General features: G+C 38.6%; 1 protein-coding gene across 11 annotated transcripts in view; it reads right to left on the bottom strand.

Moving 5' to 3' along the window:
- Positions 1–26,480, bottom strand: part of tspan9a (tetraspanin 9a) — a 216,869-nt gene that overhangs the window by 60,464 nt on the left and 129,925 nt on the right. For 10 of the 11 annotated variants that reach the window (XM_017466138.3, XM_053677907.1, XM_017466139.3 and 7 more), the window contains one exon: positions 22,262–22,341. In XM_017466138.3, the coding sequence (XP_017321627.1) occupies positions 22,262–22,324 (63 nt within the window). In that variant the 5' untranslated portion in view covers positions 22,325–22,341. Of the gene's footprint in view, positions 1–22,261; positions 23,109–26,480 lie in introns of those variants that run through there. The other variant, XM_017466137.3, reaches the window with a different exon arrangement.

The following is a 26,480-nucleotide window of genomic DNA, read 5'->3' as shown; positions in this document are numbered from 1 at the left end:
AAAATGTAGTAGTTATCTTTGCATGTTTGAGGAAGCACATGATACACTTCACCCTCCCTAGGTGCAGTGTAATAGAGGAGAGTTAGCTAGTGGATAGGAATTGTCAAATGACCACATTGGGGAGCAAATGTGAAGAGACATTTCTCCGAATCAACACGTTAATGAGCTAATTAAATGTGTGAAGTAAAATCTTCTGCCATGGTGAAAAACAATTTTGACCACTTCCTTACTTGATGACTTCACTCCCCTTTACTCTATCACATAAATGTAGTGTACTTCATTTCACAGCTAATTAACTCTTATTGGAACTGTGGTACAATCTAGTGTAATTCTGGAAAAATAAATCACTCAAACTACTTTACCTCCTGGAGGTGTGTGCAAAAATACCACCGACACCATGGCTTGCCTCAGCTGTTTCAGCTTATAAGTTTGGGCTATTTACCAAGTATAGCAGAGATACCTGTATCTGGATGTCCACTTCCACTAATAGTTCAGGTCCACTTTAGTAATTTCCTACGACAAACTTTTTACCACCACCAATTGATTTTGTTCTGTCTACATTCGTTTTTCTTCATAATATTTATAAACCACTTCCCCAAACCCAAAAGGATGTGATGGAGAGGGTGATGGCAATAAAAGCCAGTCACATGATTATTACTGCCAGCTAATTCAATAGTAGCCTGAACCATTTCTTCATAAGGCAATACTTCTAAAGATGAGAAATTATCACAGGAGAGGTGAAGTGGGTATAATAGATAGAAGAGAATTGGCAGAGTGTACACAGATGTCCCTCGGGGCAGACAGAAATTCACTCAATATCCTGGAGAGGAGGTGTGCGTGTGTGTGTGTCACTATTCGGATGGGTCCAATAGCTAAGGAGATGCGAAATCGCATCTCATATTGAGGCATAGTCTATATTCCTCTTTTGGGGATGGGAAGTGGAAGTTGCAATCTCCTTTGCAATATGTCACTGCATAGCAATGGCTTTACCTCATCATTTTCTACTACCTGGGGAGTGTTTGAACGTTTACATAGGTGGTGGAAGAACACATAGATAATGTGCTGAATCATTTATACTCTGCATTTAAGTGGCCAGAAATATATTATTGGTGTCTGCCACTCCCACACTACAACAGGGTAATGCTGGATCATATACACTACACTCTAAGGCCCTTATACAAATCACATTTGGCAATATTTTGTTAGTGATAGTTGAAAGAACTAATGCAAGATGCATGAGTGAGGAACATAGTGTAATTGGCGAAGGATAAAAGTAAAATCATAGCTCATGTATAAAGCACTTATGAGGGTTCATTAAGGACAATCCCTTTTCTGGTAGTGAAAAAAAAATCAGGAGTAAAAATTTGCTTCTAATTTGGGGAGCAGACAGATGGTTATGAGTATATTCAGATGGATTGAAGAAGTTCCTGTTTTTCTAAAAATACCCCGATACAAAGTATTTTATAAGGCTTTGGGACTTTGCTTGTAAGGCTTTTTGGATCCTGCTTAGATCTCTGAAATGGAGATCTAAGCAGGAAAAAAAACATCTAAAAGTGATCTGTCATCCTCTGAGAAGCACAGAAGATGGACAACAAAAGAAACCAAGACAGAAAGCTAGTGGGACCAAAGGGGGGGTAAAGAGTTGGCTGAGAAAAAGACAAAACATTGCACAATAAAGAGAGAAATTCATACATTGCCTGACCATTGGGCAGAGGGAAAGACATGACAATATATATATATATATATATATATATATATATATATATACACACACACACACACACACACACACACACTCACACACACACACACACACACACACACACACACACACACACACACACACACAAATATATATAGGTTCTCTCAATTTACACAGACAAGAGGAAAGTATAAAGTACTAAGCACAAAGCAGTTGTGGCAGGGCTTCTATTTCTGTTGGGCTGGTGTCATTCAAGAATGTCCACAGAAATGTTAACAAACTGTTCAAGTAGATAAGCAGCCTGAGTAAAGATGTAACCAAATAATTATATATAAAGGTTCACAAGGTGTCTGGTTATGACTAGAAGTGTACATCATCACTAGGATCCCACAGGATGCAAGAAAAAAGTTGTGAATGTGGAATGGTCCTTTAACACGAATGTGCGGTGATGCATACTGCATTTACAACATCCTTAGTAACTGCCTGGTCAGGGCTACAGTGGTTTAAATTAGGCTACTAGTTTTGTTATACTTTGCAAAATAGTACCAACTTAATACATTAGAAAATATCACGAGCAGGTACGAACTTAAATAATAACTGCATGAGTGGGAGAAACAAAAACTAGTCCAGCAGACATCTGTATTTGAGACCAATTTTGTACTTGGGTGATATGTCACAGCAAACATTTACAGTCCAGAGTCATTGTGGTAGGGTGCATTAAAAAAAAAGTCTTCTTGTTTAGGCCATGCCTGCTTTCGATTCCAAATACAGTCACAGATACAGATATTTGGAGCACTAAGCAGATAGTGCCCCATTTTGTTTAACTAGTTCATGCTTTCTGTAGGAGCGTTAATACTGAAGCAGGTAGCCTGCCATGATCTGCATTAGGTTCAGGAAATATCAGTTACTGTAGCTCTCCTGCTATTAATACATAACCATCCTGCTGCTCTAAGAGAGAGAGAGAGAGAGAGAGAGAGAGAGAGAGAGAGAGAGAGAGAGAGAGAGAGAGAGAAAGTTGATTTACCATAGACCTGGTCAGCTCTACAAAACAATGGTTAATTTGATTTAATGTCAGACTAAGATGCAAAAACACACACACAGCAAAAAAAAAAAACCTCTAACTCTTTGCTTCATCAACTGCTTTCTATCCCATAGTTCTACACAATTTCATGGCTTATAAAATAAAATGACATACACCCCTAAAACAAAATTCAAGGACTAAACGGCATTTATTTAGGACAATATATCAAATCAAAAGGACACGATCAATTATAAGATTGTTCGACTTTTGTATGACTTCATATATAAATGTGAATTATGGAAATTACCAAATGGTCATTTAGTTGCAAGAAGGCATGTGATACTGTGATATGTGGTGTCTTTATTCTAAGTATAGAAGGAACAGGAAATGTTGATGGAGTATACACAACCTGGACACTGCTGTAAGAATCAGAATAAGAATACTTTTTTGTGTCTTGACTTTACTCAAGAGTCAGAGAAAGGAGCTTTTAAAAAGGGCACAGTGTTGATAGCATGTCCCAGCAGGGCTAAATTTCAGAAAGGCAAAAAGTGGTCCCCCATTGCTGGCACTATTGGTAGGTTCGCTCTTTATATGCAAATGCGCATTTCTCCAAAGCATTCTGGTAGGTTATATGCTTCTGCTGAGTTATATGTTTAGACAAGTGAAGTACTTTTATTCTCCAAAAGAGGCCAAATAAACTGGACTCCTGCAGAGAGAGGTTTAAGACTCTATGACAAGCCATTGCTTTTGTCACACAGAGGAATATCCTGTTCATTTCAGTGCATTTATCTGACACACTTTATAAGTGTTTGCTTTCTTCAATGAGCAGTGAAGGCATCATGCTACGACACATTTCGAGGAGTTTGTACTTAACTCTGCGGCTCAGTGTGATGCGGACAGTGTCTTTTATGTTTTGACATATGGCTGTTAAATGTAGTGAGCTTTTATGCTACAGGGGATAGGTGTCACCCTGAGCCATGTCCTCATAACTTATCATCATGCATACTTTGTCTTGCAACTTCCTTGTCTCATGATATGGAGATGAAACTTCCTGTTGCATGTTCTCACACCGTAATCCAAGTCTCTTGATTCCCATTCCACTGCTGAAAGCAGGAGTACATATTATTGCAGCTGCTGATGAGGCCATATGTTCTGCTTTTGCTGATTGAGTTACGTTCTTCTGTGCTGGACGCCGGTAAGGAATGTATGGTGTTTACGAGATGAAGGGATTTGGCAGAGAGTCAGACTCCATGGAAATGCCAAACCTCAAACACTCTATTGTATAGCACACTGAAAGATAGGAAGGAAATATTATATACCTATTAAACCACATTCTATTATTAGGCAGGTCACCCTGACTTGGAAGAACTTCATGGTGGGTGATTATTAAATTTCTGATAAAAAAAAAATGGATTGTAAGGGTCTTTTGTACAGAGCGTATACTGTAACTCATTACATCTTCCCCATACACGTCTGTCTGAACCCTACTTTCACATTCCACTGGTGTAGTTTATCATGAAAAGGTTCTTTGATCTTAATAAATGTAACACATTGCACAAGCTGCAAAGGCCAACTCTCTCCCACAGCCTCAGTGGTTTTTGTCAACCTTTATTACTATGACAAGAAAGGTTGCATGAAGCTTGCATGTCCCCACAGACTGGCTTGTCTCTATATGTTAACTGCAGGCAGACTCCAAATAAATTAGTCACCACTGAGAGCATAGCCATGGGGAATTTGATACAGGTATAAATGTTACCTAAATAAGGACACATTTTCACTCCATATTGCTTTACCTAACTCTTGATGAGTTTTCTGCTTGGGCCAAAATGACCTAATTAAAATATTCACAAAAATTGTCGCATAAAACTTGACGTGCATAGTGCAGTTAAAAAAATAACAAAATAAAAAAGAAAGAAAACATAAAGCATACGCTATATTCAGAAATACACTGGTCAATGGGATATTCATTGCTAAACAGTCAAAAGAGCATCTTGGTTAAAGTGGAACTGAATTATTCAAGAGCCTTATTTTCCAATGCATGAAAAAGGAAATAGGAGCACTGCCTCATGGGGATTCATGAATCCTCAGAATTAGATGATGATGCTATACTGCACCATGCAAGCCCAATTAAACAAGTGTATCGATCCACTATATGCATTAGAAGAAGATCTTAAAGCAAAGGTCGGGAACCTTTTCAGCTGGCAGAGCCATAAAAGCCAAAAAAAGTTATGATTTTTTCCTTAAAAAGCCAGAGGAAAATTAAAATTCTAAAAAATCGTTTATGTGTTCTTATTATTCTAGTTATTATCTTTTACTATTATTGCATAGTTATAAAAAATGGTAATGTAATTAAGGCCATTTCACATTTTTGCGTGTTCTTGACCTAACAGCCTGGACTTCACCTAATAGGCCTGTAGGCGGCACTTGGCCTTCATTTAACCATCTATGATAGTTTTGTCAAATGGTAAATCAATACAAGATGCAATACGTAAGTAAGAGTAAATTGAACACTACTTACCATTAATGTGACTTCCAAATATGCAAATTCGTATGTCTGTTCGGACTGGAAAGAACAATATGCCTCAGTTTTTTTTTTTGTTGTTTTATTATTTTTTTTAGCTATTTCACCTTTGTTAAATTTTTTTTTAATAGACTGGCTATGTAGTTTTCGACCGATTTATCAATTAGACCAGGAAATTACTGCTCTGCTCCACACTGTCCAATGAAATTTGAGCTTGTTGTGCCACATAAATTGGTGAATACATGACAAACAGGCATTGATTATGAATTATGTAATATTTTAAAATATAGTGAGTTTTAATTAAATAGACACACTAGCTTTTGTGATTGTTTTTATTTGTATTTTTTTCCTCCCGTTGAGCCAAGGCAATCTTGCAATCTCTACAAGAACCATATATGGCTCGGAAGTCATAGGTTCCTGACCCCTGTCTTAATGGTGATGGTGGTGTTTTCCCCCAGAACTGTTCAAAACTTTACACAAACTGGTTCTAACTGGGTTCCCCTTAAGTCTATTGATGGCCACCCAAATATATATAAATGTGTGCGTGTATATATATATATATATATATATATATATATATATATATATATATATATATATACACACACACACACACACACATATATTCCCATGTACACCAAACAATAATGGTTGCTGCCTCACAGCTCCAGGGTTCAATTCTTAGCTCAATGTATTAAACTCCTAGCTTATTACTCAGATGTTCAAAATAAAGCATATTATTTTGTAACTACAGTGAAACTAATAGTGCGTGTGGTTACAAGCGTGAGGAATATGATTCTAATCCCACCAATGCATCCTGGGAGTTTAAGGGATGCTATTATTGTTATGAGAATAGACAAAAACTTTTGTTGTAAGTTTAGAAAAGTATTCACCCCATCGTTTGGAGATTAAGAGTTTGAAATCCGACCATGCCACTGCCATTATTGGCTGAGGCCAAGAGAGCAAAACTGTGTGTGGGAGGGATGACAGCTTACATTTTTGGCAGACACCCTTACTCAGAGTGACTTACATTTATCTCATTTGTATAACTGAGCATTTGAGCTTCAAGGACCCAGCAGTGGCAGCTTGGTAGGGCTGGGATTCGAACTCTGAACCTTCTGCTCAGTAGTCTAATGTCTTCTACCACTTCCCTGATCACATACTTTTTCCCCTCGCAATCAGAGTGAGCCAGTCGTTGATGTCATGCATACCTGTGAGCTCATGTACGTGGAAGAATGTAGTTAGTGCTTTCCTCCATTGTGGAGAAAAGCTGCTTTCCTGCGAGTTGGCTGACTTCATGTGTCTAGGAAGAAGCATGTGTTACCCATCTCCCTCCCCAGTTGGTAGCTGTTGCATGATGGGGAGTTCTGCCTGGTGGGTGGGAATTTGTAGGTGAGCAAATTGGGGGAAGGGGGGGTGTTGTAGAGTATTGTAAAAGGCTTTGTTCAAACAATTAAACAAGACCACTGAAGTAAAATAAACAATGTAGGTAAATGTGTTTAAGCAGAAGCCTCATACCTAAGCTCCAGAATGCATTAGAGAAGTGTAGGACTGAAATATTCACGTAAGACATGAAAGGAGCCTAAAATCAGCTTGCAGATATTCTTATCATCGCTCCTCCAGATTTGGTAGACACTCAAAAGAACATTCCTCCTCAAAGGAAGCAGCCTCGGGTTACGACTTTCTACGTGTGCCACGCTCTTGTCAGCTATGCGGTTTCAGCAGCCCCAGAGGCTTGGTAAATGGGGTTTAAACAAACTTGTTGGTTGTGTTAAGAAAGGAACAAAATAGTAGAATGGTTTAAAATGTTCCATCACACATGTAGGCATAAGATTTGAGGCTGCCAATTAGTCCAGCGAGCCTGACCACAGTGCTTTCCATTGCAGTTGCCCTTCCCTGCAGCCTCTTTGGTTACAGACCCTGCCCAGCTGTCCATAGATATTTCTGGGAAATGGCATCCTAAATTACCAACGACGCAATTATCCAACCTTATGGTGCATGTTAAGGTCCCTTATAATGCACCATTTGACCCTTCCTGGATAAATGTATCACAAAGGCTTAAAATTTAATTTTATGTTACCTGTTTCAAATGTTATTATGACAGTAGGAAAAATTATTTAATGAATGGCCAGATATATAGAAATATGAGCAGTTTAGGACAAGGTATAGAACGGTAATTCAAAATAAAACACCAATATTGCCCTGTTGGATTTTCTTACTAAGCTCAGACAGAAAAACAAATAAGGAAAAGAGACCTGCTGTCTCCCTACATTCCTCTTTCTGTCAGCTTAAAAGATTGCAACATACCTCTGCCAAACTACCTTACGATCTTAAAATATGCAATTCTTCCCATCTCTCTCTCTGGCTCAAAGCCACCATGTTATTATACCTAAACCATGATTTAGCCATAATGGACCACCATTAAGCAGCACTTCAGAACATGTTACCTGAATCTGATTGTTTGACGTTACATGATATGTAAGGAACAGAGCTCATAATTCAGCTTGTGCTGTGTCCTAGTGATATATCTGGCCTTAAATCACTTTCCTCAAAAAAATAGATACTAAAAATAAAGATTCTGCATTAAGCATCAGCATAACTATGAAATAATCAGCTATATAAATCCAGACCAAATCCTGACTCGTGGTATAGGCTCCAGATTCCCTGTGACCTTGATCAGAATGAAACGGTTACTAAAAATGAATGAATAAATGAATGATCTAACGAGACAGAAAATGACCTTAACAGACATAATGAAACATTATACTGGGTTAAATAAAGTGCAATCTGTACTTGTGATCATTTTCCAAATTGTTTGTTTATCAATAAAGTTAATCTCTTAAAGGAAGTACAGTTGTATATACAGATATTAAAATCACCACAAATCTAAATATCGGAGTCAGCAAAGTTCTGCTTACAACACGAATGTGAAACCTCAAGGCTGTGTACATTTGCCGTCTGTTAATCAACAGCCCAGTGTTACTTTTACTGCAACATCATTAAATCGATATAGTGCCTGCAGATAGAACAAATTTCATCTGCTCTTAATCAAAGTCAGTCGCTAGGCGGGAATGCATCATTAATGTGGTGTTTCCACAATTACTTCATAATAAACAACAACTCATCAAGAGCAATATCTAGAGAAAAAAATAAGCAAGTATGCTGCTGATTGGCTCTTTAAAAGTAACAGCAATAAACATGACTGATGAACCTACAGACCTGATGTCGCATCTCAAATGAAGGGAACATTATGAATGGATGGGATGGAGAAATGCTAGAATGGAGGAAAAATTGAAGATGCACTTTATTTTGTGAGGTATAGAAAAAGCCCTCAGGAAAACATAAGGCCACTGGGCAATGTCCATCTTAGTGGCCTGGGAGAGGCCTGAGGGAAAACAGTAACTGTATTTATTGGTACTCCAGCTTCAGTGGTGAGAGGAGTGCAATATTCGTTGTCAGTTTAAATAAGCAATAAATGCAGACAACAGCTACACAATGAGCCAGACGACCCAGGAGTACAAGTATATAAGCCCTGGTATGTGTACTGGCTTGTCAAGGGAAGGTTTTACAACCAAGTTTCAGGCACTCATAATAAGCAATGTTGCTAGTTACCATAAAAGTGGACATGTTTTTTTGTTTTGTTTTATTTTTAAATACATTTTTGTACTAATGGCATGTGTAGGAGAATGAGATCAGTCCTGGATTAACAGTTGTGCACTATATGCAACATATGTTCACTAATTTCTGCAATGTTAATGTATCTGTTTTGCCTTAATCCTACAATGTCACCTACACACATCTATTACTAGAGCATTTGCGCTTTCGGTTTGCTTTGCACCATCAAAAAGTCCTCAAATACCTGATATTGACTCAAAGTGATGGACAACAGCTTGTTTAATGAGAATTTCTCAAACATAACTCCATTAGATAATGTGTGTTATCCAAAGCACCTTCTGATCGAGCAGCTCATAAACACATAAAATTCACTCTTCTGTGAAGTGCAGGAGGAGCAAACTGCTCATTTTATGTATGGTTTTATTGATTGTAATTGCATCTTGGAATGAAATGAAATGAAATATTGCCATCTTATATTACAAAGGACAGAGAAGGTGAGATGCTGATAGAGTGTATATGAGGCTTGCTATTGGTACTCTGTTTACATGCTCAAAGCTTAAAAAGTGAAGCTGTTCAAGTCTGGGGCTTTAGATATTCAAATAATCAGATTCAGATAATCAGGGTTCCTGATGATGATGATGATGATTATGATGATTATTATTATGCATATTGTGTGTATGTGTGTGTGTGTGTGTGTGAGAGAGAGAGAGACTGACATCAACGTTAATACTTGGAGTGTATTACAAGATCTTAGAGTCAACTAAACAAATTTAAAATCTAGAAAATATTAACTTAGTCTGCATCTATAAACAACACAGCTTAATCTGAAAGGGTAGGTCTAACACAGCAGGATTCTTTATCCATAAAGAATAACAAATCATAAATACATGATAATGTTCAGGCATTGATATTGCGCTCGTTAATGATTAGGTCTAAATTTTGTGCTCTAAGTCTGGAGAGGACTCTTGTTACACACAACAAAATTCAGCTCCATCCTGGGTCCATTTTCTTTCAGATAGTGAGTGCACGTTTTAAGAAGAAAAAAAAGGCCCTAATAAAAAAATAAAAAAATAAAAAATGATGCATTTCGGGAACACAGTATCCATAATTATAATGTAATACAAAATTACATTATTCTAATTAACATGATCAAATTCTGCTTAAAGTGCTGGCTTGAAACTTAGGTGCTGAAGATATGCAGATATAGTATAGTATAAGGTCTCAATCATAGGTCTCAATCATAATTTAAAAAATTATTTTCTGTGGTTTTGGGGTTTTTGGTCCCGTGTGTTGATATAGTATATTTAAATAAAAAAAAGTATTATCATATTGGTCATATTGGCTAGATTGCGCTGAAAAGAAAAGGATATAAGGTTCTTGCATGCTAAACATTTATAAGGATTTTATATACAGTATAGACAAAATCAATGCCATACAAACATAACCAAAATAGCCCCCAACAGTTGAAAGATAAATTAGATTAAATGTGTTGACTCCTTTGGCTTCGGAAATGCCATGGTCAGAAATGGGAGATACTCATGAAAATTGTGTTTTGGTTCTTCAAACTTGATTGGAATTCAGTCAAATCAAAATTGTTTCAATGGCGCTGGTGTCTTAATGTGTAGAAAATGTCAGTGGTGCTCACAAGACTGTGTGCTTTGTAGGGGTTTTTCCCAGGAGGCATTGTTCAGGGTCTCCTCTGATCACCATTTAATCTAATTGGACTTACATTTACTGCACCCTTTAGGAATCGGCGTCAGAGAAAAGATGTGCATTGCGCATTGTCATTACAGTATAATTAAAGGCCAGATCAGACAGACAGTTGTTGACTTCTTAAGCTCCATGGTCATGTCATGGTCAGGAATGGGAAACATTAAAAAAAAGTATCTGGGTCCATCAGGCTTGATGGAAATTCAATCCAAACTAATCACATCAGATGTGGTTGGCAACTCAAAGAGATGGTATATAGATCCTGTCAGTGACAGTCACCGGATAGCCCTTTTGTAGGATTGGTCCCTAAAGACCCTGGATAAGGAGCAGACTGAGAAGACAGGTCTTTTATAGACTCAAATGAAAAGCTTCAGGGTCTCACATGATCTCCATTAAATCTACTTTGACCAAAATTACCCTCTGGCCATGAACATCAGAAATAAGGTGTAGAGGTGCCCTGCTGTTAGTGTGTAATTAAAGACCCTGTTCTCATTAATTCAATGGTAAAAGGCTAACTCAGACAAGACGCTCAGTCATATGTGAGTATAAGGTCAGAAGATACACAGAGACCTTGAAGTGTAGTCATTGATTCCCTGGGTATCTGTTTTGGGTAATAAAGAAAAGTGCTGAGCAGTGAATGCCAGGGTGCTATTCTAAGAATGCACATTAATTCACTGTTAAGGTGTAGATTTGCATCGATTTTGTCTGCCAGGAGGAAGCTGAGGGGACGCAATGCATAAAGCCCCTGCCAATCCTGCTACACATTCAGAAGATGCTTAGAGGGGAAAGTTCCAGTATTACTAGTATCCTTTATGCAAATGACAAATTATATCAATATATAGATAACACATGCAATAAGTGATACTTGCTATTTTCTGCTTTACTTTAGTATTTTTTGTTTTAAACATTTGGAAAGGTTCTTGGAGCACGCCTCCATGCAGAACATTTTAAACGTACCTTGACATTTTTAGGACTGCACATGTGGATTGCTTACGTCAAATCAGACCACTGAAAGATCCATCAAGTTTTAATCTCCTGCATGAGACAACCAGCTACAATATCCTGGTGCTGTGTCGCTAAAATGCTCTCAATCGTTACAAGAGCATCTGGATCATTAGATGTAAAACAGCCTCAAAGAACCAATGATCTACGGTCATATTTTAATATTTTAGAATGGCTATGGGGCTTTTTTCCTGTATGCATTCCCTGCTTTCAAATTATTGCTGTAATGATGCTTGGTGACATTCAAGGTCTGTATTTTGAGGATTGCTCTCGAGACTGGCTTGCTTTTTTACAGCCCTTCCAAACAGCTTGTTATAGGGTCCAGATTAATAGTGGATTTTTTTTATCTGCCAAACTGTGCAATTGTGAAACTGAAGCTTTTTCACCTGCCTCATCATTTTCCTCACTGTACAGGGATACTGTATGTTTGTGTGTCCTCTTCCTGCCACATTTTTAATTGCTTCAGATTGTTGAAACATTTTATTAAGGTCCTGACTATCCATAATGGTATTGTTAGTGGTTTATGTTATGTTATTTATTTATTTTAAATCCATTTACTGGCCTGTGCATGTCAGCAAATTTCTGTCCCTTCTGTGTGGAAAGCTCTTTTGTTTTTCACATGGTGCTACATGGCAAATAAATTTACATGAAATTTGGCAACAATTAATCAGCAACAAATGGAACCATAAATTTGGTTAAACCAAGCAGAAATTCTTAAGACTAAGAGCAATTTAAAATGTAAATTTTTTAAAACCATTATTTATTTTTTAAGACCATTATTTATTTTATAATCATTATTTAGAGGTGCAAAAAGTTCTTCTATATGTTTGAACACTGTTAAAAAGTGCTTACGGAAATTATTTATGTTGGGAGAAAGATATTGTATGCATTTAATTAACAATATAAAAAATATATATTTATTTTTTTAAATGGAAAAGTTGATCCATCATGCTTGTTTAATAAATACATTTAGCATTTGTATTAAGGATGCCAATATTTTTTGAGTTGACCATATAAACAGCTTGTGCCAGTGTAAAAATTTCATAGTATACTGAGACATGGTCTGTTAATTTAGAGAAATTTCACTACAAGAACAAAAAAAGATAAACTGCCCCATATTATGGGCTTAGATGCATAAGTGCCTTACATTTTAGAGAGATTATGGTTGTACAAGCTTCCAAAATATTTTTTTAGGTGAAATATGATGTCCTCATCCACATAGACATATTCTTCCAATAAATAATATGAGAGAACTATACCACTGAACATTTAATGAAATTAGTTTGTATTACATTACCACAATTAAGTTCTTCTGTGACACTGAGATTATAATATAACCTAATCACCGCATCACTGAGCTTATAATATAACCTAAATGTGCATCCATGCTGTAATTGTGTTAACAATCGGACTTAAACCATTGGGCATAGTGCATCATGGGTGACACTGGCCCAGTGAATCTGTTATGTATACGTCATGGACATACTCAGCAAAGAAAGAAACATCCTCTCACATTTAACTGCTTTTATTTCCAGTAAATTTCTTAACATGTATAAATATTTGTATCAACATAAAAAGATTCAACAACTAAGCCGTAAACTGGACAAGTTTCACAGACAGTTGACGAACAGAAATGGAATATAGAAATCGAGTCCCTGAATAACGGGGGGGGGGGTTGATATTAAATGTAACAGTCAGTATCTGGTGGCCAGCAGCTGCTTTAAGTACTACAGTGCATCTCATCCTCATGGACTGCACCAGATTTGTCAGTTCTTGCTGTGAGATGTTACTCCACTCTTCCACCAAGGCATTTGCAACTTCTCGATCACGTCTGAGAGGACACGTGTTTACATGTAATTTTCCACTGCAAGGACAATCAGCTGTCCTTCCTGTCTCCCTGTAGCACTGTCTTAGGTGTCGTACATTACGGACATTGCAGCTTATTGCTCTGGCCACATCTGCAGTCCTCATGCCTCCCTGCAGCAGGCCTATGGCATGTTCACGTGGGTGAGCAGGAACCCTAGACATCGTTCTTCTGGTGTTTTTCAGAGTCACTAGAAAGGTCTCGTTAGTGTCTCAAGTTATTGAAACTGTGACCTTAATTGCCTACCGCCTGTAAACTGTTAATGTCTTAAGGACTGTTCCACAGGTGCATGTGCAATAATTGCTTATGCTTCATTGAACAAGCATGAAAAACATTGTTTAAACCCTTTCCAATAGAGATCTGTAAAGCTTATTTGGATTTGACAAAATTATCTTTAAAATACAGTCTCCTGAAAAAGGGGTGTTTCTTTTTTTGCTGAGTATACATACACACACACACACATACACACATATATGTTCATACTGTCCATACTACTAGTTTCAAAACAGCTAGTGTCTGCCAGAATGGCTGACTATATCTTATTATATCTCTTTGCTAAAACAAACATGAATATTTTTTTATTTAGGCGTCTGAATGGATGTACTCTAGGTGCACCGATGTGATGAGCAGCGAGCACGAACCATTTCACTGCACAAAGCCTCTGGGAAGGAAACATATCCCAACAGATCCTACGAGGTAATGAGCTCTGCTGCAGGGTTATAGAGACACGCTAAGCAGACAAAGAGCAAAGAATCAGAGCTGTTAGAGGTGATCATCAAATAGTGACCTCTACAGATGGACAGAAATGAGAGGGGAGTTATTCAGGAATTTGATATAAATTAAGACAATTACACAGTTACAGTAAGAATTCAAATAAAATGCTTATCCAATAATTTGACAATAATCTTTTGAGTGATTCAATTTTGAGATGTTTTCACAAAGCAGCTTTACATGATTTAGATTTAGATCCCTAATGAGCAAGCCAGAAGTGACAGTCACAAAACAGCAACAAAAAACCTCCCTGAGATGACATGAGGAAGAAACCCGGAGAGGAACCAGACTCAAAAGGAAACCCACTGTCACAGGCTCACCTGATGATTTCACTCCACACCACCAGACCACAAGAGGTCGCCATTGAGTACTAACTTATTTTCAGGTTACCTAGCTCACCTGAAGTCTTTGCGAAGTCTTGCCAACTTTACTGTCAGCAATTCTAAGCTACTTGTTATTTTGATCGATTGTTTATCGTTTTTGCTGTATTAGCCTGCCCCTTTGGATTACTTCTCTAGTTGTTTGCCTTTACGTGTTTTGACCTGGCCTGTTTTTCTGACTGTGATTTGGTTTCACATTCTGTTAAATAAACTCGGCACCCATTGTCTTCTGGGTGATACACTACCCGTATACTGGGATTATAAATGGGAAGTGAGATGATATTGCTTTATCTACATGCTCTCACGTGAGAACAATTAAACCAAGTGATCTTTTCGATATTTTTCAAAATGTAATTTGCATTTACTGCCACCAGAGCAAAGAAAGATTGAACAGCTTTGTCATCTTTCTCTTCAACATTTCCATTCCCTTCAGATTAAGAGTCAAGTACCACATCAATCAAAAGTGCATGTGACAGTGCTTACGGTGAGAGCAGCCTAGTGATATTTTGTTATAATATTAAATCCCCCACAGCTAAGGGCATTAGAGAACATTAGAAAACATGATCTCTTGAGAAGGGAAAAGAGTGTGAGGACAGAAAGAGAGGATGCTGAAGTGGTAAAGAGATTGCTTGTAGAGAAGCCCTGTAGCAAAAACAGTGGTGTTGATATTGAGAAAAGGACTTTTAGTCTACCAAGACAGTGATGTGACACCTACACCACCTCTCTCGCACCATAGCAGCCTGAGACTGGCACTTACTTTCTGCATTTTCTCACTAGGCAACCTACTATCCCACCATTAAAAAAAATGATGTCAGTAGGGGGGGATTAAAACGATCTTTTGTTACCCGTAACCTAATAGCAGATAAACCTGTGCAATCCCAAATGCAAGCACTACTGTTTATGAATAAATAAAAAAAAAGCACAAAGCTGCTACCATCAAAGGGAAAAAAAAGAAATGGCTTTAATACAAACTCTGAACCACATGCTTTTAGAGCACAGTACTAAGGTCGTGCAATTCTATGAATCAGAAAGTCAAAAGGAAAAGATTTTGCTTTTGATCTGATAGGGGATCTAATAGCAGCGAGTGATAGCTATGCATTCCGCTTATATTAAATCTTGACAGCAGATTAGAAGTGACGAGAATGAGAAGTAAGCTAAGGGTACTAAATATTGCAGAAATATTTAATTCAACAAACATTACAGAAGCTCAGTGTCTGAATAAACAGAGAGTTTTAGTCAGGCTACCTCCATTCAAGAACTCATTATTGACCCAATTTAAAATGAACAGTAATTAAACAAATCCAGCTGTTAGAAGAACACTATTTATGACCGGCTCTATCTTTCTAAGCCATATTGACCCAAAGCACTTTAGAGTCTTTTCTTCATTCCTGTAAAGTGAAAGGTCTCAGCTATCCGGTGATACTAATACTACAGACAATCACATATTTTTTTTAAAAATGCTACATAATTATTTTGACTTAAAACCTTGTCATTATTTTCAGTACCACCATATTATTTTTTTTTAAGATATGATTAATATTATTATGAATAATAATAATTAATATTTTGACCGTATTGTTCTTTTTTCACTGCTTCAAGATATTATCAGTCCATAACGGATATCGCTGAGTTTTTTTGCGATGGTTCAGCCAAAAATGTTTGATTTTGCTGCATCTTTTTTCAAAATATGCGATGCAATTTGCTGAGCTTTTTTATGCTGTTTTGTGTAAAACTACTTGAATTGGTAAAATTACAATTGCACGAAACGGTTTTGCACGGTTTTCACTGTGATGCTTGTTGGGATATGAGATCTTTTAGCTGTGCTCATGTTCGACACATGAATCGAAGGGGGCTTTGGCTGAATGCACGCTGTGATGATGTCACATGCCGCATTGTGATGATGTCACATGACACGTCTTGGCTCAAATCTACAGAAAATCTTTGGTAATTTAAAAAAAAAGGATAATTTATTATTATTATTTATTTGAAAATTATATATTGCCAAGTTTCCTTGATTGTGTGTTTCGCAAAATCGCTAAATCCTGGAGGGACTGTATGATGTCATTGTTTTAACATTGTTCAACACGTTGAACTTTCAGGTGAATAGGCTACAGCAGTAGAAGAATACACTGGGTTCTACTCCCATCAGCCAAGAACAGAATCTGTGGGTACAGTTGGCACAGACTCATTGAAACTGGGCAGTTGAAGATTGTTAAAAGACCAGGAGACATTTTTCCATTCTTTAACAGTCCAGTTTATCCATGTGAACATGTGACCACTGTAACATACATGCCACTGTACAAGTCACTGACGCCACGTTTTCACCAGGTGCTCCTAATAAAGTGGCAGATAATTGTATAAGTACATACAAATCTGATGCCAACCCAGCAAGTGAAACTCTGTTATTGACTGAGAAAAAACAAGAGTGAGGATGCTGTTCACCCAATTGTTCTGTAAATTGCAGCCTACAGAGGATAATTCTTGTAATAAGAGAGACAGACAGCGACAGGAAGACTTAATGTGTGGCCCACTAGCTGCTGTAGCTAAAGGCAGCTTTCTCTTTAAAGAAGCAAAGGCATCATTCGATGTGGAAGAACTTCCAATGTACATTTATTATTGAAATTTAATTCATACTGACACAAAGCCCGAGATTTAGGAAACCAATAAAACCTTCAAAAAACATAGAACTGAGAGTTCAAATCCAGTTTTCTACATAAAATGGTTCAATTCAAGCAACAAAACATGTAACATTTGTTCAGTCAGCTGACAGGTTAGATACATCACGCAGCAGGAGGAATCAGTGCTAAGCAGAATGCACCGTAGTCTAGATCGGCACTAAACGCTTTAATCTGAGCTGAAGCGGTGCAGCTTAGCCTACACTAATCCCCGTAAGAAAGAGGAGCCAGATGGTCGGCAACAACTGCTGCAGAACCATTGAGCAGTGCTGCGAGAATCCTACAGCTCCTGACGTTGTTTACCTTGTTTCTCGTGTTACACTGGTCATGGCGAGTCATGGTGAGCGCCAGCACCTGGCACCGCGGTTCTAAAGAACTGCACCCTGCACAGGATGATGTGTCAGAACTAAACACTCCACTGTGGTAGAACCTTTTGATTCCTGGAGTGCCGCAGCCAGAGAAGGACTGTTCCGGGGTGTCAAGATACAGTAACACACCGCTCTCTAAATGCTCGCTCAGCTCGTCCACTATCTACACGGCCTCTACCTGCTTCACACTGACTCTACCAAGAAGAATAAGACTTACCTTAACCTGACCAAAGCAAAGTAGCCATTAAACTTAATCAAAGTTAGGGGAAAAAAATGAAAAGACTCATTAAGTGAACATTAGCACCAAGACCGGCAGTTCTCAGCAGGACCAACAGCCTGGGGACACTGAAAATCTGTCTGATTATACAATTTACACACACATGTGAACCACATACAGGGAGCTCAGTGGGAGACAGCCATATTACAGCTAGTTACCGTTTCCTGGTGTGTAATTGAAAGATATAGAGAGAAACTGAAACACAGCGCCTCTCTCTCTCTCTCTCTCTCTCTCTCTCTCTCCCCTTTCCTCCCAGTATGCTGGGCACCCGGAACAGTCAGATTTAGTGTTACTATTAGTTGTTACTCACAGTTACCCGGCATACACGTAGGTTCACAACCAGAAAAAAAAGCATGTACATACCGTATATAAGGTTGGAACAGTATACACAGTACTGTGCAAAAGTCTTAGGCTGACTTTTTGTACCAACTTATTATTTTTATTTTCTTTTTACTTCTACATTATCGAGTACAAAAACATTTTAGATTTCCAAACATTAGTTTTCCAATACAAAATTAAATGTTACAGAAACTTGTTTGTATGTCAGTAAAGAAAGCAGCATATTATGTAAGAGACACTTTTCAGACAAAAAACACAATGAAGGCTGATGGGTTTTGCTGCAAAAATAAGAATCAAGCGCGACAGTCAAAGTCTGCAGAAGAACCGTGGCTGGTTCTGCAAGATGCTCAATAAAACTTACAGCTGATTTCCTTATAAAACTGCACTAACTCTACCTGAGAGTACTAATTTTTTGTTTAAGGTAAAGGGTTGTTACACCAAATTCTGATTTTGTTTCATTTATTACTGTTTATTGCTCTTTATAGTATTTTTTCAAAATGTAGAAACATTTAATTCCATTATTTTTGAAGGCATCTGCTCTACCGCATTTCTTCTTTGCATATGCATAAGACTTCTGCACAGTACTGTATGTTTAAATGTAATGTATTTCACGGGCATGTGTCGTGCCACAATGCTCCAACCATAGCGCATTCTTCCAGATTCTACCACCTGCTGAACTACACACATTGGTTGAGGTGTGATCTGGCTGTTGGTATAGACTGCTCTTTACTAGTCAGATTAATCAGCATGCACAGATTATTCTTTCTGAAGCAAAAACATGCAGGTATGTGGAAACAAAGGAAAATAAAGTTTGGCACAAAAATCTCGCACAACATGCTTCCAACTTGTACTTGAAGGAAAGTACAGATGCTAGACAAACTTGTGTGATATTCTGTGATGCAAGGACAGGGCACAGCTTCTCATAGCCAAACAGTTGGTCAACAACTTGCTGAATTTTTGTCAATATGATGTGCACATTTTTTTTAGAAGACGATAATAATCATACAACTTTGTATGTCTGTATTAATGCACTTACCTAACTAACTATATGTCTCAATATGTTATTGAATTACATTATTACCACTTTTAGTCTAGTAATTTAGGCAACCAAAACATGGCATGGGCAGCACACTACGAATTTTATTTGACTGGTGAGCTAACTACTGAATTTATGATTTGTCCACTCCTGCTCTGTCTCTCTGGTTTTACTCTGAAGTGAGTTAAAGCTGTGCTTAATGATGAGACTCCCTGAGGGAGAGTTACTGAGGTATACGCCTCCCACAGACAGAGGCAGAATAACAATGATCTAATCAGTTGGGACTACACACACACACACACACACACACACACACACTTTATTTCAGGCTTGTCAAACTCAATTTCTGTCTGTGCCACACTGGCATTTTTGAGTGTCCTCAATGGACCATAAACTGTACAGCTAATTAATTTCTTTAACTTCACATTAGTGCGGCTTTAAAAGCAAAATATAGGACGTTTTAAAAAAAACAACCTAAAAACCCCCAGAAGGTATAATCGATAAATTATTCAACTGTATGCACTATTAGGCGAAAACAATGTATTAGGCTAAATGATGTATTTATCAACTGAACAAATAGAGAAAATTCTATATGCAAAGTAATAATCAAGAAAGATCTGTTTTCTGTTTTGTTATGGGCAATGTGTATATATATATATATATATATATATATATATATATATATATATTTTTTTTTTTTCATTTATTTTTAGGAAATATATAAAACTGACACTTCTGCATCTTTCCATACTGCTGCTGTTTTAGGCTGCTTGTGGTCACAATTCAGGTTAATAGAGTTCGCTTTGTGTCATAAAGACTTTCACAGTTTCTTCACACAGAAATCAAACCAGTTTAGCTCCACGATGAATAAACATGTCCTCAGTCTCACACTTCTACTGAAAGTGTCTTCACTGAATATCAACTTTTCTTCTTTTTTGTGTGATGGCCACACTAGTGATTTTCTTCAACAAGTAAGTGTAGCTACAAATTCTTTTTACAGAAAGCAAAAACACAATAGATAGTGGCATGGTTGTGGGTAGCTTTGTCACCACGTATTTGTGCCTTTGCTTTCTTTAAAATTGTGTGATTTTCTCCGCTTCTTCTGGGTTATTCGATTTCCTTCTGCCTCCACATGATTAGACTGGAGAGTGGATTGGCTAGTCTAAACTGCCCTAGGTTTAAATGAGTGTGTGAGTGAGTGAGTGTGTGTGTGTGTGTGTGTGTGTGTGTGTGTGTGTGTGTGTGTGTGTGTGTGTGTGTGTGTGTGTGTGTGTGTGAGTGTGAGTGTGTGTGTCTGTGTGCATGGTGCCCTGTTATGGAGTGGTGTCCCATTCAGGGTGTATTCCTGCCTCATACCCAGTGTTCCCGGAATAGGCTCCGGATTCACAGTGACCCTGACCAGGATAAAGCAGTTACTGAAGATGAATGACTGATGATTTCCCCCCTCTTTCGGCTGCTCCTATTTCAGGGTTGCTACAGAAGATCACCCGTCCACATATTGATTCTGGCAACCGGTTTTATGCTGTATGCGCTTCTTGAAGCAACCCTCCCCATTTTCTGGTCTTGAGACACATACTGAGAATGCACTGGCTCATGCAACCCGTCAGTAGCTGGGGTTGATTTCCTGAACAGGAATCGAACCCAGGCCGTGGTCATGAAAGCACCGCATGTAAGGGAACCATGATGAATAAGCGAGTGAAAAAAACCCCCAACAACCCACAAAACCAAATGTACATGCTTTCTATGCCAACTTTGCCACCTGTTTGTTCAATCCACTAATACGATGTCTGTTCACTTATCCAAAACTGCTAAAAACACTAAGCTGACATGAAAACCTAGATTTTCAATAGAAACTGCAATACAGGCTGATTTTTATTCGCCACTGTTTTAATAATAAATCAAAGGGAAATTATGCTTAAAATGATTAGGCATCTTAAAAAAAGGTTTTCCTTTCTTTGTTTCAAATCTTAGAAATAGAACCAACAACCTGGTTTATTAGGCAGTCTTGAAAAGACATTTGAAGAATCGCAAGGAACATAATAAGTGTGGATCTGAAAAATCATGTAGAACATTTCTCTACTTAATTAAAAGCAGTAAAGGTGTGCACACAGGAAGCCTCCTGAGCAAAATCAGGACATGCTAACCAGCACAGACAGACTCAGGACTCTGTCTCCCCTGGGGATCTGAGTTATGGACACCCACTGACTCCTCCAAATGTCTTTTCCCCATACTCCTCATTCCCTCATGGGAATAAAACAGAATCTGACCATGAAATACAGGCTCCAAGGAGGGTGTATGTGTGTGCTGCATATGTTTATGCATGACTGTCTTTCCACAAAGGACAGAGCCTACTGTCCTCCTGGCAAACAATCTGCTCTCGTTCTCATACAGTGCATTCTCATCAATCCAACATCAACGCTTTTCACTTTTAAATCTTAAGCATTAATTAAACATTCTATATGTCATTATCTAACTATTAGCAGTTTGCATATCAGTATAAAAAGTTGTTTAAACCCCCCCAAAAAAAACAAATTATGAATAAATTGAGATTATTCATAACTATGAACACCAGAGCACAACTGCAGTCCTCTTGCAATTAGTCAGTAGACTTCATGCTCTCTGCACAAAGTTATGTATGACTTAAATGTATTTCCCAGAGGCCCTCAACTCAGTGGAAGACAGAAATAGTCGTGTGTTCATAAATGACAGCACATGGCACAGTCAGCCTGATGTAACTAAGAGAAATGCACAGTCAGATCAGATAAGCACTCCCTTATAGATATGTGCATTATAACCTGTCTTACAAAAGTCTATCTCAGTGAGATATGAAAGAACTGAGAAATGTTGATCAGCCTCTCTCTCACACACACACATACTCACACACACACACGGCATCAGTGCCTCAGCACGCTGCACCAAGAAGCAAAAGCGAGCAGAGATGAAGAGAGGTTTTTTAAGTAAAAAAACAGGTATCACTTACCCAGAAGATGAGGTTGAAGAGGAACATCATATACTTCAAGCAGCACAGGAAGCCGCTAGCCATGTTGCACTTCTTGAATTCTAAAAGGAACACAAAGGATAGATCCAGGTAAAAGACCACGTATTTGCTGCTTTTGGAAGTGCTCTGTTTGTTGGTGTCCTTGTTGTCTGTGGCGCTCTGTTTGCGTCCCGTGGAACCGTAGAAAGCTCCAGCGGTGAAGCCTCGCCCCCCGAATGGACGACCTGTGCTGGATGCGCGGGCAAAGTCCGAGTCGCAACTGTCCACAGACGGGCTGCGGTGGATAGCGGACTCCTCACTACTTGACTTCTCCATGCTCTGGGGCTGAAGCTCTGCTAGCTAGATCATACTCTACCATGTCTCTCAGAGTAGCCAGGCAAGAAGCTCCAAAAAGTGTCTCCCAAAAGAGTGTCTCTTACACACACCAATCAGGAAGGAAAGTCTAATGGAAAGAGATGCCACAAGGACAGTGTGGGACAGTGTGAACAGTCACACTCACTCGCTCATCACTCGTTATGAAGCCCAGAAGCCAACCTGTGTCCAGCGAGTGTGTGTCAGAGTGTGAGTTGCCACAACTTCCACACCTCCTCCTCGCACTCTTCTTCTCTGAGCTCTGCTGAGCCGGCACACTCTTTCTTTCTGTCTCTCGGAGCCTCAGCCCTGTGCTGGTGCACTTCTCTCTTCTCCCCTCGTTCCCAGCCTTCTCCTCTCCTCAGCACTGAGCTTGTGTTCCTGATGTCAGTGCTGCCGCTGATGTGTGCAATTATCGGCAGCTACATTTACTGGGCATTCCCTGCTGTCTCTATTCAGCGCTGAGCCATCTATCTATCTCCTCCTCCTTTCCCTCCTCCTCTCCCTCTCCCTCTCTCTCTCAACTCCTAGCCCCTCCTCTCTGTTAGGGAACCAATCGGGCATCAAGTGTTGTCTGAAGCCCATTCCCACAGTTGACCCAATGCTTTTAATAAGCTTATCATTACTACGCTTTTTTCCTGTACAAGTTAATACATTGATATTCTCTCTGGCTAGCTGTCAACCACTCAGGACACTCTCTGGATTAAAAAAACATGAGTTGGAGAAAGGCTGTTTATTTGAAGTCGAAATAAGACACTGCTTTAGTATGTAACTGGTGCACAAGGCAAGACAGGAATATTTATATTCAGACTGCACATAGCATATAACTTGACCCCCCAGACCTTATTGCTTTCCTCTAATTCAGTTCATCAAGATTGAAATTCTTTGCCTGGGTTCTCTCTCTGAGCTATCTATCAGGGCATTTGGCTATGATTAGTGTTAGAATAAAAACAATCGCATGCATGACTGTTCGCTCAATAGTGCTTTGCAGCCCTCGGTTCGTGCTCTCTCAATTCCTTGTAAGGAGCGCCAATAAATTGGCAGCGTCTCCAGTTTAGGAATTATAGCACCATTTCAAGCATGGAAACAAGATAGTGCATTACAGATATTCAGTGCTTTCCTATCAATAGCCAGGGGCATAGTCTGGATTATCTGCCACGCATTCTCTCATGCTTGGAAACATGAAAAGAAATTATGTTAGGTCCTGTTTTAATCTGAAAACAAAACTAAAACAAACAAACAAACAAGCAAAAAAAAATTACACCTATTTACAACCAAAAACATGACACCTGATACATTCTGTTGATGTGTGTATCTAATACTAAATTGTTTCAGAAATTAAAACAAAATCTAAGATAAAACAAAGGCAACCTGAGTAAACGCAAAATACAGTTTTTAAATCATAATGTTATTTATTGAAGCAAAAAAGTTATCCAATCCCAACTGAGCCTGTATGAAAATGTATTTATTAATTCCAGAAATCTACAAAACCTTCCCAGGAGTGGCGGACCTTCCAAAAATTCCTCCAAGAGCACAGCAACTACTCATACAGGAAGTTACAAAAGAGCCAAGGACAACATTGAAGGAACTACAGGTCTCTCTTGCATCAATAAAGGTTCACTGTTCATGACGCCACAATCAGAAAGACACTGGGCAAATAAGGCATCCATGAAAAAGTGGCGAGATGAAAAGAGTGGTGAGGTGGAAGTGTGGCGAGGTCACTGCTAACCCAGAAGAACATTAAGGCTCGTCCGAATTTTGACAAAACACACCTTGATGATCCTCAAACCTTTTGAGAGAATGCTCTCCCAAAGTTGAAAGTGGAACTGTTTGGAAGACAGGTATCCCGTTACATCTGGCATAAACTAAGCACAGAATTCAACAAAAAGCACATCATACCTACAGTCAAGCATGGTGGTGAAAGTGTGATGGTGTGGGGATGCGCTGCTGTTTCAGGGCCTGGGCAACTTTCAATAATCGAGGGAAACATGAATTCTGCTCTCTACCAGAAAATCCTAAAGGAGAATGTCCATTCTTCAGTCTGTAAGTTGAAACTCAAGCGCAACTGGATTATGCAACAAGACAATGATCCAAAGCATAGGAATAAATACACCTCTGACTGGTTCAAAAAAAGCTAAAGTAAATTCTGGAGTAGCCTAGTCAAAGTCCTGCCTTGAACCAATTGAGATGCTATGGCACGACCTTAAACAGGCAGTTCATGCTTGAAAAGCCTCCAGTGCGGCTGAATTAAAGCAGTTCTACAAAGAAGAGTGGGCCAAAATTCCACCACAGTGCTGTGAAATACTGATCTCCAGTCATCGTAAGCATTTGGTTGCAGTTATTACTGCCAAAGGTGGCACAACCAGATTTTAAGTTTAAGGGGGCAATTCGTTTTTCACATTGATGATAGGTGTTGAATAACTTTTCTTTTTTGCATCAATAAAAAAATGCACTGTTTACTCAGATGGTGCATATTACATCACAGAACAGTTGAATTCTCAAATCTGATTGGTTAGATGGTGTAGTATGGTCAGATTTTGTGAAGTTTTCTGTGAGGATAATTTTATTGTTGGAACATTTCCATGCTAGAAGAGGAATAAAACACTTTAGGTGTTGATATAGGAAAATAATCAACTTCAGGTTGGTAACAAATACTGTACTTTGTTTCTTGTCAGGTCACATGACACCCCCCCAACATTGATTATTTTCCTATAACAGCACACTCATGTTTTATTCCTTTTATTGGTCATTAAGGGATTTAATCAATAGGATTTTTACTATATTGTGTAATTTTAATTATAATCCAGACGTTTCATATTTCTTGAAAACCTAAGAGATAAATATTTAGCATTAACCTTTTTGGCGACTGGGAGAATCTCACAAATGATGCCTGACTCTGAGTCAAGGTATTCTAGATGCTTTATGTTACATTTGTAAAAAGAAAAGTGTCTTACAACTTTGCATTAAACCGTTTCAGCATACTTGTGAATTCCCAAACTTGTAAATGTACAGACAGCATTCAATGCACTGAAATCAGCAGTGAGAGTCCTGAAAGTGAGTCAGCAGTCAAATCTACAGCTGTCGTGTGATGGCACTAATACAGAGACGGACTGAATGCTACATCAGTAAGTACGAGTGAATACACACGCAAGCTGAGCTTACAGACAGATGGAGCAGAGTGCAGCTCAGCGCTCTTATGCTAAACCTTAGTAATACCTTGTTTGCCTGCGGCTTCACTCTAATCCATTTCTTTGTGTTTCACTAATCGCGACCATCCTGATGAACTTGTTTGAATTTACTCAAGACTAACAACACAACAACAAATCTAAGCGATCAATTAACCAGGTGCCTTAACACTACACTTGCAACACTTCCTTTCTGTCATCATCCGACCCACGGAATACACATGAAGCAAATGATCTATTACACCGCGTCCCTGCTCAAAATCACTTTTCAGTGAAACAGCTTGTGCACCCACTCTAATAGATCTGCAGAATTGGTTTTACATTGAGAACAATAATTTGGCTACTCTATCTGAAGAGAAACAGTCAATCGTGCCCATTTTAAACCATTCATTATGCAAGCTGTTTTCCTGCCGGCATGCCAGGCACTTCATTTATTTAGCCTTAACAGATTTGTAATGTCTGTGCTATTAAGCGCAGCAGCAGAGAACCAAACTGTGGAGACTGAGACAGCAAGAAAAGGGTTTGACCAGAGCTCAGCGCTCCCCTGACGCTAAGATTCAATACGGCCTGCCTCAGTGATGCACGTCAGCAAACTGATATTCATTAGGACGCTACAGGAGCATAAAGCTACTAATTCTGCAATGAGCTGATAAGGCTAGTTGAAA

This window comes from Ictalurus punctatus, chromosome 4, assembly GCF_001660625.3.
Source record: "Ictalurus punctatus breed USDA103 chromosome 4, Coco_2.0, whole genome shotgun sequence".
NCBI classification, from domain to species: domain Eukaryota; kingdom Metazoa; phylum Chordata; class Actinopteri; order Siluriformes; family Ictaluridae; genus Ictalurus; species Ictalurus punctatus.
The sequence above is the reverse complement of the archived record's forward strand: the minus strand, read 5'-3'. Positions and strand labels throughout refer to the sequence as shown.